General features: G+C 32.5%; 1 protein-coding gene and 1 long non-coding RNA gene across 2 annotated transcripts; both read left to right on the top strand.

The window, feature by feature from the left end:
* The first annotated feature begins 6,116 nt into the window (after window positions 1-6,116).
* LOC128550841 (uncharacterized) lies at window positions 6,117-7,834 on the top strand. The gene is made up of 2 exons (XR_008368499.1): window positions 6,117-7,375; window positions 7,601-7,834. It is a non-coding gene; the product is annotated as an uncharacterized LOC128550841 (long non-coding RNA).
* Window positions 7,835-15,396: 7,562 nt separating this feature from the next.
* On the top strand, window positions 15,397-18,264 carry LOC128550424 (uncharacterized). The gene is made up of 3 exons (XM_053529395.1): window positions 15,397-15,670; window positions 17,674-17,733; window positions 17,974-18,264. Exons 1-3 carry the CDS (start codon window positions 15,404-15,406, stop codon window positions 18,073-18,075), a joined length of 429 nt encoding a protein of 142 aa, XP_053385370.1. The 5' UTR covers window positions 15,397-15,403; the 3' UTR covers window positions 18,076-18,264.
* Window positions 18,265-18,465: the final 201 nt, after the last annotated feature.

Consider the following 18,465-nt stretch of genomic DNA (forward strand, 5'->3'; position numbering starts at 1 on the left):
AAATGATACTATGCACCATGACATGACAAAATGGGGTCTTGAGATCATGTTTGCTGTTTTTACAAAAACAAACGGAAAACGTTTTTATTATCCAATCAAACATTGGACCAATACTGTCAAAATCAAAGGACAGTGAATTTGGATAAACAAAATGAGCGGTTCAAATTCCAGTTCATGCGAGGCTACTTTAGCAGCTTAACAGTCGGACTCATAATACTCGATTAGCATAGGACCACGCAAAATTTGAAGTACATGCCCTATCTGATGTTCCAACAATATGATTGAAAAATCTCTAAAAATGTATACGATAAAATCATAAATCGTAATATTTCTGTTCAGTAATATGTACCTGCGTTCTACAAGAATTTGTAAATAGCAGGTTAAGATCTAGATCTGCAATCATCGACATGTGGAAGCACAAAGATGAGCATACTTATCTAAACAGTGCAAGCAGGAAATATGAGTGTAGGTTGAGTGCACTGCCCATGTATAATAAAGTCTATGAAGTGAATTTCAAGACATTAGTGTTTAAGTTGAGTCTTGAAATTAAACATATGCTACAGAATCAAAGTTCCTCAAGTATCATTATTCAGCACTTGTAGAAACGACAGCATAGCTTACATCAGGCCCCGCCCATATAAAAAGCACACGGTAGAATATTCACCCTCTATGCAGAAAGATCAGTTCCATATATCAATACAATTTAGATTTATATGAAGATCCTTTGGAAGTAGAGAATGCGAACAAGCAAAACAATAGCAGACTCGATTTGACTGAGTCTGTTCATTAGAGTTAATGCAATGTGACACACCTCGCACACCACTAAGCAAAAACAGCGATTTTAAATAGACTCCATGATCCCACAGCAACGAGTAGTCCTGGTCCCTTTTGACTTACGACGTTTGCCTTATGATTTGTGACTTTTGACTTATGATTTATGATAATTTATGACTTTTGACTTATGATTTGTGACGTTTGACTTATGATTTGTGACTTTTGACTTATGATTTGTGACTTTTGACTTATGATTTGTGACTTCTGACTTGTGATTTATGACTTTTGGCTTATGATTGTGACTTCTGACTTGTGATTTGTGACTTATGACTTGTGACGGAATATTGCCGGGCACTTCAACCACGTGACGATGGTAGATTAACGTTGACGGAGAGCGAAAATCAGATGCAGTACGTTCTATTGCTTTGTATGAATATTATATTGATAATAATAGATGGAATCATAGATGGAATCCATAAGGGTCTGGTATTGTTTCCATTACCCAGATTACACCCAAATTAATAACCTCAAAGAAATGGAAACAATTTAGATAATGATATTGGACCACTTGTTTTAAACACGAAGCGTTCCGATGCAGCCTAATTGTGTACTTTACCGCAAAAATGCCAGTGAAGTAAGATTATCATAACTTTAAAACGTTAAGTTCGGCGTTTTAAATTTGTGATATAGACCTGCGGTCATCCAATTTCGTGAACTTGAAAGCACGTTTTTTTTTGTGAATTGAATGTAGTAAATAAAATGAAGATGCAGTAACGGTAGTACATTCTCACTGACAGCTGTACTTTAGAGTTATCTACGTTTACATGTACTGATTCTTGTGCAGCAAACTTCCAAGAATTGAATTATCTGTGTATTAGTGTATTAGAACATATTCTGAAATGAGTTATTCAAATACATCTACACAACTTCCAGTTTTTTTCCTCGTTTCTTCATGATATTTTATCAGTAAAACTCATTCTAATATTTTTTTGATCCGACGAGATTTGTTTTCCTTCGACTGTTGCGTGACAGATGGTACAAGTTGTTCAGTTGTTCTAAGACTGTAAGTAGATTTTACACGTATTTATTACAGATAATTACGACGTGTAGATTTTTGATCTTTTTACAAATAAAGCGAGTTGATCGCACTATTAATTTAAAATGTGAATAAAAAAATAGGAGTCATTAAAGAAAATTTCGGCAATGTTTTGAGATTTTTAGCATACGTACACGTGGACATACACGTTTTTACAGCTGTTACTGCGAAATGGTTAAAAATAATTTTAACAACAACAATGGCTTGTCCGTAGAAGTGCTTAAAAGCATTTCAAACCTTATAATTACTGCAAACTATGCCATGAAGAACTCAACGCGATGATAATAGTTCATTTCACTTGACAATTTTAGTATTGTTCATATTTTCGACCTTCTTGTATCAACGAGAAACGAAATGCTATTTCAATCAGTCCAACACACCAATGGGTTTTTTTTCTATAATAACCTTTTGTTAAAGTTTTATATAATATCAATTTCGTTTAGAGTTTTAAAGCTGTCATAATAATATCTAAAAAATACTAAAATATAATGAAAATTTAAAACCAAATCTAAGCAAATAATAAAGAAAATCCAGACGAAAGCCAATCCATAACATACTGTTGGTAATTTTTAACACAGGGTTTGCAAGTAATTATCGTATGTACATGAATTACACAACATAATAATTGAAATCGGCCTTAAAACTATTCCACCCAAGGTGAGCTATTTACCCATTGATTCGATTTTTCTCTTTTATCTTCAAATCGTCAAGTAGTTCCAGTTGGATTCGCAAAAGATATTGAATCATTGCAAGCAGACAAACACAGAGAAAAAAATATGTCGACATTTCAGTTAATACGATTGTTCATACTTGCCACTAGCAAGTTTTCAAAGTAATAAGTGTATTTTATTTACCATGTTAGCAAAACTTACAGAAAACAATGAGATAAAGAACGTAAATATGGCCAAAAACCTTGAACAATTTTTTCCCGCTTGCTATGTAGAAATATTCTGAAAATTGTTAATCTTATGGATATAGGTTTAGCAGAAGCTGCTTGTTATTTAATACATGGCTTCAACAGTAATGGTATTAGTAGCTTCCTCGCTCAGCATTAAGAGGTACTAGGACTGGTCAGCCCGGTGTCAGTATAATGTGACTGGGTGGGGTATATTGTCACGTGTCTACGGCCTGATATTCCAGTGAGGCAGCACTATAAAGTTGGGCATTGTGCTCACTGCTACAAGTAGACACCGTCGTTTATATGACCGAAAAAATGTTGAAAAAGACGTTAAACCCGAACACACACACACACACTCAAGAGTAAGACGTAACATAAACTGAGAAAAAAGGTACATGATTTCCTTATAAACAAAGTCCGTGTGTTTGAATGTATTCGTTTTTCAAAGTTTGGCTTTAAATGTATTAAGGTAATGGTAAGTGGAAGCGATAAAATCTAAGTTCAGCAGAAATGATAGCGACTCCGCCTTTGATACACATGGATATAATAGACATAACATCATGGTTATAGGATAAAGTAATTGTAGACTAAAGTTTCGATCAATTTATAGTTTTATTCACCAACCCGAAAGACATATTGGCCTTATTCTGGCGGACTGGTTTACGTTCTGGACAAATCACTTTCTGGCACCGTACCTGAACTTCATACTGAATGAAACATACCGCTGAAAGTGTGTTAAACTAACAAGGAATAGTGCTTTTATTCGTTTCAAAAGATAGTTGTCTACCAGGGAAATACTGATTTTATAATTTACACCATTGCCTTACTACAATCGCATTTCAAAAACTGTATCACAAAGACCACTTTCATAAAGTACACGCTCTAAAATAACGGCAACTAGTCCATTTTAATAAAAAATCTTCTTCAAATTATTTTTTATACAGAACTTTATGTATCTATCTTTTATTGGTAAAGGAGGTATTGTGTGGCAGCATATCCGCTAGGAAACGTTTTAGCAAGTATACCTCAAATGATGCAATTTGATCAATATTTGACAAAGCCCGTCCGCAAAGCACAAAAGATTTGTATATGTTATGATTGATTTAACAGTTCATTTTTCGTTTACAAACATTTTTACTTACTTTTGGAAACAAAAAAGTACTTATTGATTTGTCTGTCAACCAGCCATCGTGTAGACTTGATTGATGCAGTGCGAAAAAACCCAAAGAATATATATGCATTTGTCGCAAACAGCGTCTGGTCATTCTGTGTTTGGTGCAACAGATTGCGATAACGAATATAGAAACGAGACATCAACGTAACGAAAATCAACAAAGTACATTGGCAAGCCATCAAATGGTTAAAGCTCAAAGGACTGGAACTTGATGTACGGAGGACACCATTGAAATAGGTTACATAAGGCCGGATATTTGGATATTTGACCTAAGTTATTGCAGTATTTTTGTTTTGTCGTGCTGGGTAAGTTGTGGATTTTTAAATATTTAAGGTACGATGGTTTTTTTCTTTGTTTTTTTTTTAATTTTATAAACATTGAAATAATTCTTTTTTTATATAAAACAATGGTTCATTGTTATCTATGCCTAGATATTTTACTGAAACAATGCAAAACTAGACAGTTTTAATTAATACAGATGTTAGTTAGAACATGATTTAGAGAAGATATTTCCTTAAATACATTGAAATTATATTTTACTAGATATTAAACTTTGTAATTGCAAAATAAAAAAAACACAAATATATAATATTATATGATAAACTTAACAAAATATGAGGTACACAAAAGAATGGAAGCGGTATCAGGAAATCAACAAACTTTGATATAATAATACATTGTATAATAATAAACTTTTCTCTTTAGTTAATGTACATTCTATTTCATTAGACTGAGGTTTGTCAAAGCATCGGGGCCGAGATAGTGAGCGTTGATATGCAAGAAGGGAAAAGCATATTTCCTGTTTTGCTTAGATAAACACACTTCTGTGATGACTCCTCTCTTACTTTCTTATTTGTATATGTAGTAGCTTTTTTCTAGACGTCGTAATAATATTAGGTTATTTAACATTGTTCTGTACAATACGGAGATATATTTGGACAAGTACCAGCTGAGAAAATCATATTGGACGGGCCGCTAGGCGAGTGTAATAGGGTTTTCTCAGCTGGGTACAGTCCAAATATATCCATATTTACAGTACAATGTTAGAAAACCCTTTTTTAAATTCTATATCTATCTATTTATCATAATAATAGTTTAAATTAAAAATGTTTCACTGAATATTGTATTCCTGCCTTTTTTCTAGTTTTTCCCAGCTTGGAAATGAGTGCAAATATATTATACAGAACAATGTAGACATTGAATAACCTTTTTAATCTATATTTATTTCAATTCATTGAATGTTTTTTTTCTGCGTATCATCATTAAAAAAAGTATATGGTGCAACCTCCCTACATGAGCCATTTGGCGATTTGGGTGGTAACAATACTTGGCTGAGATATTATGCCCACAAACATGTCAGCAAGTTTGGTGAAGATCAGACGAAAACTGTTCAACTTAAACGCCGGGTCCTTCCTGGCTGATATTGCGGTGGTAAAGCCATTAAGCATATTTAGGGAGTAGGCTGGGCTTATCTGACAGATGATGGGTATAACACTGAAATATTATCTCTAGTAAACAAGCCCGGTCTTTGAAATATTTTTCAGATCTGAATAAATTGTAGTAAATACCATCTACAAATTAAAAAGCCTATGTATCTACAAGGGTATCTACACATATTTTCCATTGTTGAAATACTAAAATTTACATGACTGGTGAAGTTAAGAAGTTTAAACTTAACATTGCTTTGTATCAGTATCAGACAATGGTACACAGGAATTAGCATTTCATGTAATAAATATTAAAAAATGTGGAAATATTTTTGCTTACTTACACAATTCTTTGAAACATATTCCATAGAATTTTGAATCTCTCAGAGTTATAACAATATATGTCAGTATGTGTATTACATAATGAATGTTTGAATATTTGTTTTTACATCTCCCAGAAATTGCATTTTGAAACTACTGGCTCTGATATAGTGGACGCAACATTTTTTTATATCCATATTTTAAAATGCATGTAAATACTAACAAACTGCACTAAAAACATACACCTGGACTAAATATCCTAGGAAGTTTTTGTTCAGCTTATTTATTAACTGAAAAAATATAATAAAAGTGACATATTGCTTTTTTAAATAATAATTTCCCTTTTTTTCGGCCCCGTTGTGTATTTGACAATTCCAGGACCTGTTCAATATCTTATCATTTTGCTCAGTTAGATTTTCTATTTAATGCGCGAGAATATCTGCGTTGTTTTATCACGCTGACGTCATTTCCTTTCGAAATACACGTTTTTGGGCCGTAATACTTTTATGCTTTGCCACGGAACGCGCATTATATAAAAAGGTGTTTGAACAACGTGAGTTCGAGTATCATTTGGTAAACACACGTTCACTCTTCTGTTAAAACATATCTACCAAGTGACAAGAAAAGCTAGAATGACGATTACAACATATTATATTGCGTAACTATCTATATAGCTCTATATCCATAAAAACAATCAGAGACATTTTTCGTTTTATATTTGTTTCAGTTTAAATTTTTTCCATATAAGCAAAACTTCTATTAGCTAATATTCATTTTGAAATATGTCTGGCGTGCTGAATCTTTTGTGAAGGCTTACGTTGAAAAGCGTCATCATATTTTAGAGACTTCTTTTGAAAGCATCATCGCATACGAAACTTCGGCTTTTATGTAATTGTCCTTTCTTTTTATGATCAGTTAAATTGTCTGAGACGACCATGCCAGCGCTAATAATGTGCTTACTTTCATTTATAAATTGGGATTTTTTTTCCAGAAGATTTAAGTTTACAGATTTGTCGAACAAATTAAAATCAAATATCACTGTACACCTAACTAACTTTTGTTTAGCTTTCCTTTGAAGATTCATACTTTGTAATGAATAAAGTGAATACCTGTGAAAACATAACTGCATACGGAACTAACTTTTATTTATGTCTTGGTCCTTTCGTTAAACGTTTTAAGCTTGATGATATGTGGTGTGAATATATAATAATGTTAGGTGATTTGCTAAGAATTTATCATGCATACGAAACTAACTTTTATATTTCTAAGCTATGTAAAGATTGATGCCCAATGATATATTTCGTTGATTGCTTTGAACACTTCATCGTGTATGGAGCTAAGTTGTTATCACGTTTTCGTCCTTTCCTTGAAGTTTCCGTCGTTATGAAAATGTAAGTTTTTTGCTACTAAATCACCATATTTGATATTTTCTGTACCTTTTTTATGATTATCAAATTATATGGTTTGTTCATAAAACTTCATGGAAAGAAAATTGCCGCTTTTGATGAATATAAAAATACAAAAAAATTATAATCCGTTAAATGATCATCTAACAGGAAAGATTCCTGCATATTTAGCATATTTTTATTTCATGCATTTAAATAGTTTTTGTGTTTATTTTACAGACAGACATACACACATACTCCAATTGGGTATTCTTCATGGCAGAGTCTATAGAAGGAGAGGTAAATATACATACTTCCAATGGGTATTTTCAGTTCACAAAATAACATTGTTTTTCAACATCTTTACTGAGGATCAAGAAACCATTTTAATATCATTGCAAAACCAAAGGTTATACATCAGTTCGATAAGTTTTCTACCGGAAATTATGGCAAGGCAGACATCAGAAGCTTATCTCAGGGATGCACGCCACTATTTCACTATATATTTGTTCGTTTTTCTTTCAGCCTCAAGAATGTCAGGGAAAAGTTTGGTGGTCAACTGAAGGTGGAGTGGAAGTTACCAGTGCAAGTTGTGGCCCTGTTGCGTATTAAACATATGTTAATTGCTATGTCAACAAGATAGGGCACTCAAATGATGACATTGTAATTGCAAAAGGAATTTTAAAACATATTTTTGAAATCATATTAAAAAAGCAATATTTGTAAATTGGTTAATCATAATAAATATTCAGAACTCTATCGTTTACTGATATAGTTATTCTGAAATACTGTTGTTATCAAAGTTCTGATCAGGAGAAGATATATTATAAATGACAAAGGCAAGTTGACGTAACTTTATACCATGCTGATACTGCATTTACATTATAAAATTATACATTTCTAGGACATACATGTATGCAAAATCAGCATAGAGTGTTTTTATATAGATTTCCACAAATCTTGTTGAATAAGACCAGAGTAAGTCACTGGGAGATGCTTCAGCCATGTTTCATTCAACCGGCATCGTACTGGAATGATAAGAAGAGAGACCTCAGCAAATAAATATATGCTATTCTTCTGTACAATTGATACTTTATTGCATAGATGAATAGTGTCACAGTAATATGATTGTTTTTAAACGTTTTAACATTTAGACCAATGTTTGCTATTTATACAAAAACAAAACCAACTCTTTATTATATAATCCCATTAACATTGTAAATAAAGGCTAAAATCAGTATTGTCAAGGACGAGGGACGATGAACCTGATAACAGAAAAAGAGCGGTCCTATCCAAATGGTTGCCAGGCTACATATGCAGGTTTGTCTTAAGTGTCGGATGCTTAATACCCAATTCACTTAAGTATGCCAGACAGGCCATTTCTGATGTTCTCAAATATGTATGTTGTATCGTTACAATAAGCTCAACGGCAATATTTCTATTTCTATTCTGTAATCTGCACCATTTATAAATGGCTGGTTAAGATCTAGATCTGCAATCATCCACATATGATACCACAATGACTACACTCTTCCGCGCGTTTAATACTTCATATCTGTATTCGATAAGTCAGATCAGTGTAACAGGATACTACAATAACGAGCAATACTCCTCTCATCTGTGTTTACAGCAAATATAAATGAGACACTCATATACCACCGCCCATGTATAATAGAGTCTACGCAATAAAGTTCATGCCATGAGTGTTTAAACTGCATCTTGAAATTTAATATTTCCACAAAATCAATGTTCTTCAAGTATTATTATTCAGCACTTGTACGTCTTACATGAGGTATATAATGAAAGCAGCGCTGAACTATTGTTACCTGAAATTAATGAAACTTGAAGAATGCATCTCAAGATGCACGATTTGGGCCCAGGCGGGATTCAGACTGTAACAGATACTATATATCCTTCTTTATATTCAACTGCCACGATCACTTGAGCCCCACAATTTCATCTATTTTGTACAATAGCATAAAAGTCAATGGAGGAGACAGGGGAACTGTCGTGCCTTAATTCGTCAGCGGTTTCTTTCTGATTTTAAGAGAAAGGCTAAACCTGCGTAAGGTTTGTGCACGCTGGATACCGCATTTATTGACCCCTGAGCTAAAGAGTAAGATGGTAGGAAAAGCTTCCGCCTTGCTCGTCAAATACAAAAAGAAAAAAAAAGAAATATAGGCGTATGAAAGAAGTCGTTACAGGTGATGAGACGTGACTGTACGATTATGAGCCTGACAATAATGAAAATAATAAAATTTGAGTAGGCGAGAATAACGAAAGGCCCGTTATTGCTCGGCGGAGCAGAAGCGTCAGGCGGGTTATGTGACTCCGATGGAGTTGTGGCTCGTGTCCCTGTCCCTGAACACAATAGCGTTACTGGTACATTTTACAAAGAATATGTCCTATCTGCCGTTCTTGACCACAATCCAGCAAAGCGCCCAAGGACAGGTGCGTGTGGCACCAAGCTGCTACATGACAATGCCTTGGTCTATCGTTCAGCCGTAGTACAGGAATACTTCAAGAATAATTATATTGAGCTTTTACCACATCCACCTTATAGCCCTGATCTTTCCACTTGTGACTTTTGGTTGAACACTTACATTAAATCAAGCTTAACTGGACGCCGCATTTTCTTTCTAAGTGGCTTTTGCGTCGGGGAAAAGGTGAACAGTCAGATGGAGATTACATTTTAAGGTCTAACATAGTAATTTCTTGGAAAATTACTGAGGTTTGTATAGCCCGCCGCTGCTGCCACTAGTTTTCAAACGCTCTTCGTATATCCGTGTTTATTTCAGACAGTATCAGTTTTAAAGTCGCTTTCATTTTCTGCTTTTCATTGTAAAGTAAAAACGAAATATATAGTACACGTATTATATATCAGCTAACTTAACAAAATATGAATTAAACAAAAGAACGAAAGCGGTTGCATGTAATCAGTAAACCAGGAAATTCAAAAATATATTTTTGTTTATTTGTTTTTGGTTTAACGCAGTATTTCAGTCATTTAACGGCGGGCAGTTCATCAGTGTTCCTGGATTCTGTACCAATACAAACCTGTTCTCCGCAAGTAATTGCCAACTTCCCAACATGAATTATCAGAGGTGGAGGACGAATGATTTCAGACACAATATCTTTTATCAAATCGTTACGGAGGACATACACCCCGTCCGGGGACCAAACTCGCGACCCCGCGATCCGTAGACCAACGCTTTTCCTACTGAGCTATATATAGCCATTACTTTCCAGTCACGTAAGGACAACGAATTATTTGTTTTTGCGCCGTATCATCCCTAAACAGTTAAATGTATTCTAGACCAAACTGTCATATTGAAGAAATATGAAAAAAATTCTACATATAGTTAATGTAAACATAAATTAACTGGTGAACGTGTACTCACCCTGCTATGCATTAGGGTAAAAGTGTACACACTAAGTTTATGTATAGCTAAACACAGAATAAATGTGTATTGCCATTAATGAAACTGAAAATTTTATGAAACAAATAACTGTTATGGCATGCCATTTTGATAATAAAGTAGCTCTACATGTTCTGTTAAATTTTATTTACCACATTTGAATTGAATCATGGAAGGAAACATGGTACACACAAGAGGAAAATAGATCTAGAATAATAATAGGTTTCTTTGTTAACCGACTTTTGCCTATCTTATTGAAGATACAAAACTTAAAATAGATAACTTCATAACGATATAAAAAGATAAATATGTATATTGGCATTTAAAATTCCTGATATTTTGGTTCATTTTTTAAAAATTCAGTGTTGACTATGTTGCGAAATTGTTTCGATAAAATATGATTTACAACATTCGCCGAAGTCCGAAGTTAAATTAATTATATATGTAAAAAATGAATAATTTAGTTTTTTACATAGTAGAAATGAAAATTTGTAGGATAAACAGAAGATTAGTGATTTAATAAATTGCTGACAGGCGAGGCTAACAGAATACAATTAATCATGAATCAACATTGCGGTTTAACATGAATGAACTATGTGATAAAGATATTGATAGACGATGCAGTTTTAAATGAATTATATGTTAGAATAAGTCAACAACGCGTTTTACAAATTAAAAACGCAGCCATGGAGTAGGGAATTTTATTATAACCGAATCAGTTTAAACCGTCTAGAGGCCTAATGGATTTGCACAATCAGATTCATTATCCTCATAATTTGAATCTTAATTCATTTACTTATTGCCCTTCTTTGCCCTTTTGCCTCTTAAATTTAATTTAATGTAAAAAAATCATACCATTTCAAAACCCCTCAAAGCATCGATTTTACAATGATCAGCATGCGTTTTAACAAAAAATCAACATTGCGGTTTAAACATGAAATGGTTTACCTCTTATGGGAAATAGTATATTAGCTCATATTTATTGTAACTCACTTGTGCATTTTATAAAGAATTTATGCACTTGAAAACCTAGCCTTAACCTTAAAACATTTAATTTACGTCTAAGTATTTTTTTCCTATACAGCGGTTTCGCTTTGTGCCCGAAATTAAACGTTAATGAATATTTTTGGTGTGTAAATAATCTCTAGTTGTTTTACATGTGAAACAGTCACAAGACGTGTACATATCACATATGAAAGTGAACATAGAAATACCAAAAATTGTAACTAACTCCGCAGGTTTTTAAGGAAGCCCCAAGTATATATTTTTCAGCGCATTAACTATTTTAGCATGTATGTAACACATTTTTACCAAGAGCTGGGCAATAATTTCGAAAATGCAGTTTGATCTGATTTACAAAATAGACTATTCGGAGTTCAAGTATATGTGCAAAAAGACACACACACACACACACACACACACACACACACACACACACACACAAATAAAATAAAGGAAACCTATACTTTACTTGCTTGGGGATGGTGTTTCAATACAGATGTTGGCCCCCTGTCGTAATCGATGTAGGGAGGAGCATTTTTGGTCTAAACAATGGCGGTGCGATGTTAAATAAAATGAAACGAATCAACCCTATATTAATTTACTATCCCGTGTTGCTTGGCCTATTTTCTTTTTGTTTTTTAAATTTTGACGATAACGGCACGAAGAAATAATCTCATAACTATATTAACGTTGCATAAACTAGATGTGTTGTTCAAAACTATATTTAATTCGAGTGGTTATTGTTTTATAGTGCATGTGACGGCAACTGTTTTTGTTCATTTCAATGTTATTATTTTAAATAAGCAAAGACTTGCCCCTGATATAAAATGTCTCTCAAACAATGCAAGACTTGAAACTTGACAGTTTTAATTGATACATATGTGCATGTTAAAAGAACACGATTAAGAGCGGAAATTTCCTTTAATTAATTAATTAATTGAAAACAGCTTTCATTTTAATGTGAATCGTCTCATTTGAATTGACCATGAAAAGGGTGTAGTATAGTTATCAGCTGAATTAATCAAATGCACATGGGAAACAAAGAAAACGAGTATTTCTTTTCATTTAGATAAATATAAAATTCTTGATTTTAGTTTCATGTGTTAATGGAGAAGTGTTTCATGCAGTAGACACAATAACATATCATGTGCATGTATCTAGTCAGTATTTGTCTGTTATTGTACATCATCATTATCCATGGTTGGCCGACAGCAAAGTAACCTACCAAATGGTATTTTCATAACGTACTTTAAATATATTTCAATCATGTGACCCTTGCAGTTATAATATTACAAAGTAAAGTGTCTTGTTAAACTTGGGATACTTTTTGTTATTGTACAGTTGGAGACGATGTAAACTGATGCCTCGGTATATTGTTTTCAAAATTAAATAATTAGTAGTTAAAGGCTCATAATGCCTTCGTTAACGAATGTGGCTGCCATATTTTACTTTGTGAACATAAAATGTATTAATATCTCGTTAATTTTATTCCCGATAGTTGTATTCTCAAATATCTGACAAAAATCCGAATATTGATGACTGTGGTAAAAAGTTTTATTAAATATGATTTTTTTATTACCTCCCTTTATGGCTCAAACTAAATAGCGCTTTTCTAGTCACGAGAGTATGCGTAACATCTATTAACAGCTATTTCTCTAGTTGTTAACAACATCAAATATAAAGCCTTATGGAACTTTAGATATTACATTTTGTAATTTCATTCATATATGTACTACGCACACATGTCCATGATCAATTATGGAATATTTGCATATTGGGGTGTTCCCTTGAAGTATACTAGGGTTCTCCATATCAACTTTAATATGACAGGCCTACGAAATGAACATTCATTAATGAATGGTTCACAGTGACTTGTGACTTGTCCGGTGAAGATAGTAGTCATATTCGATAAAGGCAATATCATAGGATAATGAATATATTGTAAATATAAGCAAAGAAATGTTTTTAGAGTGCTTGTGAAATGAACGAAAAGATATGACATGCAAGTTAATAAATAATCAATAGCACACTTTTTCCGATCACGTCCTGTCCTTACTCTAAAAGAATCCAACTATAACTGATAATAAGTACCAATATACGCCCTTTAATATTAATCTTTATCATGCTGGACACGATTGATTCTGCCTTTTTGACCAGTGCAGATCATGATCAGACTGTACGCATCCAGTGTAGATCAATACCAAGAATATTTCGCCTAAAACTTATGTTTAAACCATTGATCACCTATGTTGTGTTGAAAGTGTAAGTGTTTCTTGGTGAAAGGTATTTTGATTTTACAACGAAAAAAAATCTAATTCCTGTACTTGATACTTCTAATTGACTTGATTTGACAAGAAACTGTATAGATCAATTGGTTGACATTTCATTCATATACATCATTTATTATTGCTGTGAATTGTCGCGCAAATCTCTAGGTCAAAGCATACCAGTTTAACAATAATGCCTACATTGAATAATTATACTGGAAAATATCAATAATGTTAACATTAAAATATGTTTAATTGTTAAGAAAATATGTCGGTAAATAACCACATTCAGTAAGATTTAAATATGAATCATGAAATGGGATGAGTTTTTAAATATTGCCCGGTCTATAGATTAACAATGTTTAGAATGCACAGTTTAAAATTTTTATCCAAGTTCTAAAATATATTACTGCTAATCTTGTATTAAATTCCTTTTATACATAGATAAAACTGACAAAATGTATATAGATTTAAACTAAATTTCCAAATGATAGATTATCATAAGGTATATTCTTTGTAATAGAGTATGGGGAATAACTCCTAAAACATTCACATGGTATGGGATTATGAATTTGTTCCAGTTAGTTTACTGAACACTGAAGGTAATCAGAGGACTCTACATATGATAAAACCAGAAAAAGTCAGAAAAGATGAGAACTGGATGCAGTACAAAGCCAAGTCTTTTTCACAGATATATCCACACGTCAACCTAACATCATTAAAACTACGCACATTAAGTTCTTTATTAGGAGTATATAAAGAGAGAACAAGTTTAACATGGATCTATGAAATACCTATGTCATGAGTACATGTACATATTTAACGCGCACATTACAGCATCATCAAGATAATCAATATAATATAATGTATGAGTCTAAGGCAGTGTCTCTGAAAATTACCATCGGGAAGTTTAAAGTCGTCTATATTTCAATCTGGTCTAAATAGAATTTGAAAATGATAATTTTAGTGACCATGAAAGCTTGTTGAAACATTTGTGTATATTTACTATTCCTTTGGGAATTTGGCTATTTTTTTTTTCACGCTGCTACATCAGATGTCACAATGGGTTGTCGAGATATAATCCCATGAATAAAAGTCATTAAAATTTAGTATATATATCATTCTTTATTCTCATTACCTAGGTATGATTCGGTTCATTGTTACGCCAAATTGATTGAATTTATGAATGGAGAAAATGCTGATTGATACACAATTAATCAGCTTGGTACTTATTAAATGTTATTTAATCTGATGTGCACCTACTTTTAAGACCTGTTTTATTATGAAAAGCAAAATTTGACCGTAGTCAAATTGATAATAAATTCCGCTGTAGTCGCGATGCAGCATCTGCGTCAATTATGCACCTAAAAGAATCTACACCATTTCGTAAATAAAGTGTAAATAAAAAGGATAAGCAGAATAACATAAACTCTATCGGGCTTGTCCGCGTAAATTGATTTGTCAACATCATGTAAAATAAAATTCACTAATGTTTAATCACGAAGTTTCCGCGCCAATTTGCACGTCTGTACCGTGTAAACAAGTACTTGCAACAATCTGAGCCAGTGACAAACAAAATATGACGTAAGACATTAAATCTAATGAAAATTAAGTAAACAAGAGTCCAGGATGTCGACCAAATGTATATAAATACAAACATCTTTTTAAATAAACGACTTGAAAAGTTATCTCTGTTGGATCAACGGTATCATTCAAAGGCGATAATGTTGAATATATCAAAAGTTTTTGTTATAGTTGCTGTGTTATCACGTGTTTACAGTGAGCCTACACGAGGTTGGAGAGAAATTAGTATACATTTAAGGAGGTCTATCGGATCTGCGACCTCGGCGGCAGAGAAACTTCATGTAACATACGTTAGCATGTTGAAAGCATACGAAAAATTAAATGTAAGTAATGTTTAAAATATGTATGAATAAGGAACTTAAATAATATGAATAGCTTTGATGTCGCCCAGGTGCTAGTATTCTTAAAATGGTAATACATAATAACAAAGAATTACATTTTATACCTGTAATACATTTGCTTGTAACAATTGTATACTTCTTTTTAGGATGCTATACAATGTATTCCGTGTACCGTGTCATGATTCAAATTTCACCAGGAACTACCAAATATCATATCATTTTGTTAAAGTAAAGATTTTTCAAAAGCTAATTTTAAACCATTTTAAGCGAAATCCTCTGTCAGTTTTCATAACGAAAATATCATTGTTTTAGGAAATAAGATCATTTTTTCTATAGTTTAGATTTTTTCAAACTCTCTGAGCTTGAAGAACATTAGTTTCTAAGACATTCTAAAACGTCCGCTACAGTTTCTGTATATGAGATGGGCGAGATATTTACCAATAACAGAATTTCTACAAACTTTGGATATTGAAAGACAGTCCTTTAAGAAAGATATGCAATCAAAATCACAGGTCTCCAGTATTGAAAAAGAGTTATCTGCACTTGAAAACGGCATTTTAGGGGAAAATATTTTTATTGGTAAAAAATTCGCCCATCTCATATACAGAAACTGTAGCAAACACCTTTATGAGCAGAAAAAGCACAGCTCACGGCACTCGTTTTTTTTAAATAGGGTGCTTTTTTTTCTTCTATTGTTTGAGCATTCCTGAAAATAAGTAAAATTGAAAAATGGGGGTACTTTTTAAAATATATCATATCCCACTTAATTTTATAGGGATTTCAGGTCTTACAAGTTACTATTACTATTAATGTCACAAACAAATCTCTTTCATTTTCACATGTTGACATTAATAACCCACCCACCATTTTTTTTTTCAATGGAAAAATCGTACTTAAATATACGAAAGAAATATGTAGTTAAGATTTTAAAAAATATTGTGTTGCTTCAATGACACACAAAAATGCTTCAAATTTGGAAGGAAAAATGTTGGGGTCACCGTGCATCTAAGAGATATATTTAGAAAAAAGAACCATGTAAAATAGGTGAATTTTGATAGTTTTAGCTCGTTTTGATTCAGTTTATATATCCTAGATAAAATAAAGTGCTATGGTGAAACTTTCATATCCGTTGTAGATTATCGTTTTATATATCTGTCAGAAAAATATTAGAACCAAACCTGTTCTACCTAAATCGAAATTTGAAATTACCGACCCTACCCCAATTATGCTTTTTTAAAAATAAGATCTGTAAAAAGAAGCAACAAAGAAACATAATAGTAGACGTTTCATATGTTTTTAAGATAAAATTTAAGCATTATGGACCTTTAAAGGCCAGTTTCATAAGATTTTAATATTTTGAAATATTTAACTAAGGTCATTGCATGGTAAAGTAAGTTAAACGGTTGTAACCATGGTAACAGGGCCAATAACAATTATTTTCAGATTTCTGTAAAACAATTATAAATAAATGATTCTCTTTTGTTTCTGTATAAGTTTCTTGCATTTAAGCAAAAAGCAATGCTTAAGTAAAGTAAACATTATATTTGACTTTTTTACGGAAAATTCTTCTACTATTTTCATTTTGAAGTTTGTTTATATATCTCTGAATACTGGAAACTCGAACGGTTTCTCATAACTACAAAGGAATATCATACATAAAAATTCCTCTGAAAACCGGACAGTAAGTGTCAAACTTTTGTGTGACTTGTCACTTTGATTTGATTTTAAAAAACACAATCTCCATATTTTCTCACACTCTCTTTCCTCTCTCTCTCTCGCTCTCTCTCCTCTCTCTCTCTCTACAGTATAAACTTGAATTGTTGTTAACACTTCTTGGAAAAGAAAAGAAAATATATTCATGGTTTGCTGTGTCTGTGAAGATTTAAGCTTATATTACGTAAAAATGATCCCATGAGGAGGTTTTCTTCATAAACCTATCTTTATATAATACTTAATACTTACACTATTCATGTTTCATATTACAGACAGGCGTAGACAGGGACCAATACTGGGTATCATTTATAGCAGATTCTATGGAAGGAGTTGTAAGTATACATCTTTCTAGTTTGTAAACAATTTGTGATTTCAAGTCATGGAATAACCACATCTTTGAATTATACTGTTTATTATTTTTCTTACAAAAATGTCGGCCTGATTTTAAATCATGTCGCAAAATACGAAGCTACGAATCAGTACGATCATAGCTTATCAACTGTGACCTCTGACTATGCACACTTTTAAAGTTTGTTTCCGTGACAGTATTTATTTTTCCATATTTTTTTCAGCGTCAAGAATGTCAGGCATATGTTTTGTGGCTATTTACACCGAACTTTAAGAGAATAGTTACCGGAGCAACCTGTAAGCCTATTCCAGAGCCAGCATACTAAAGTTTATATTGTACATATTATGTACAAGGAGACCAAGCGTTACATGCAACTACGTCAATTTCGATGCGAATCTGACAGGACCATATCATAACGCTACTGGACTTGCAAAATTTAAATCAAAGCTTTGTAAGCCTTGTCGAAAATCATGATTTGTAAAAACATTAAATATAGTCAATTTTCAGAACTTCATTGCTTTTGACTGTCCTTGTAATATCCTACCTAAAATACTTACCTAATGCACGAATGTATTATGCATGTCGAAATAATTTAAAATTATGCTGCCAATGCTATTATTTCATTATAAAATGGAAAAATATGTATGTACATGTACATGTATTTTTTAATCCGTAGCGCCCGATTAAAAATGGCAATCTTTAAAAACATTATCCA

This window comes from Mercenaria mercenaria, chromosome 18 (genome assembly GCF_021730395.1).
Source record: "Mercenaria mercenaria strain notata chromosome 18, MADL_Memer_1, whole genome shotgun sequence".
Taxonomy (NCBI): Eukaryota; Metazoa; Mollusca; class Bivalvia; order Venerida; family Veneridae; genus Mercenaria; species Mercenaria mercenaria.

Excerpts from the sequence above, each read along its gene's own strand:
- LOC128550424 (XM_053529395.1), top strand. The coding sequence starts at position 15,404 with ATGTATATAAATACAAACATCTTTTTAAATAAACGACTTGAAAAGTTA. Across the intron at positions 15,671-17,673 it reads AAGCATACGAAAAATTAAAT|ACAGGCGTAGACAGGGACCA; the intron begins GTAAGTAATGTT and ends TTCATATTACAG. Across the intron at positions 17,734-17,973 it reads CAGATTCTATGGAAGGAGTT|CGTCAAGAATGTCAGGCATA; the intron begins GTAAGTATACAT and ends TATTTTTTTCAG.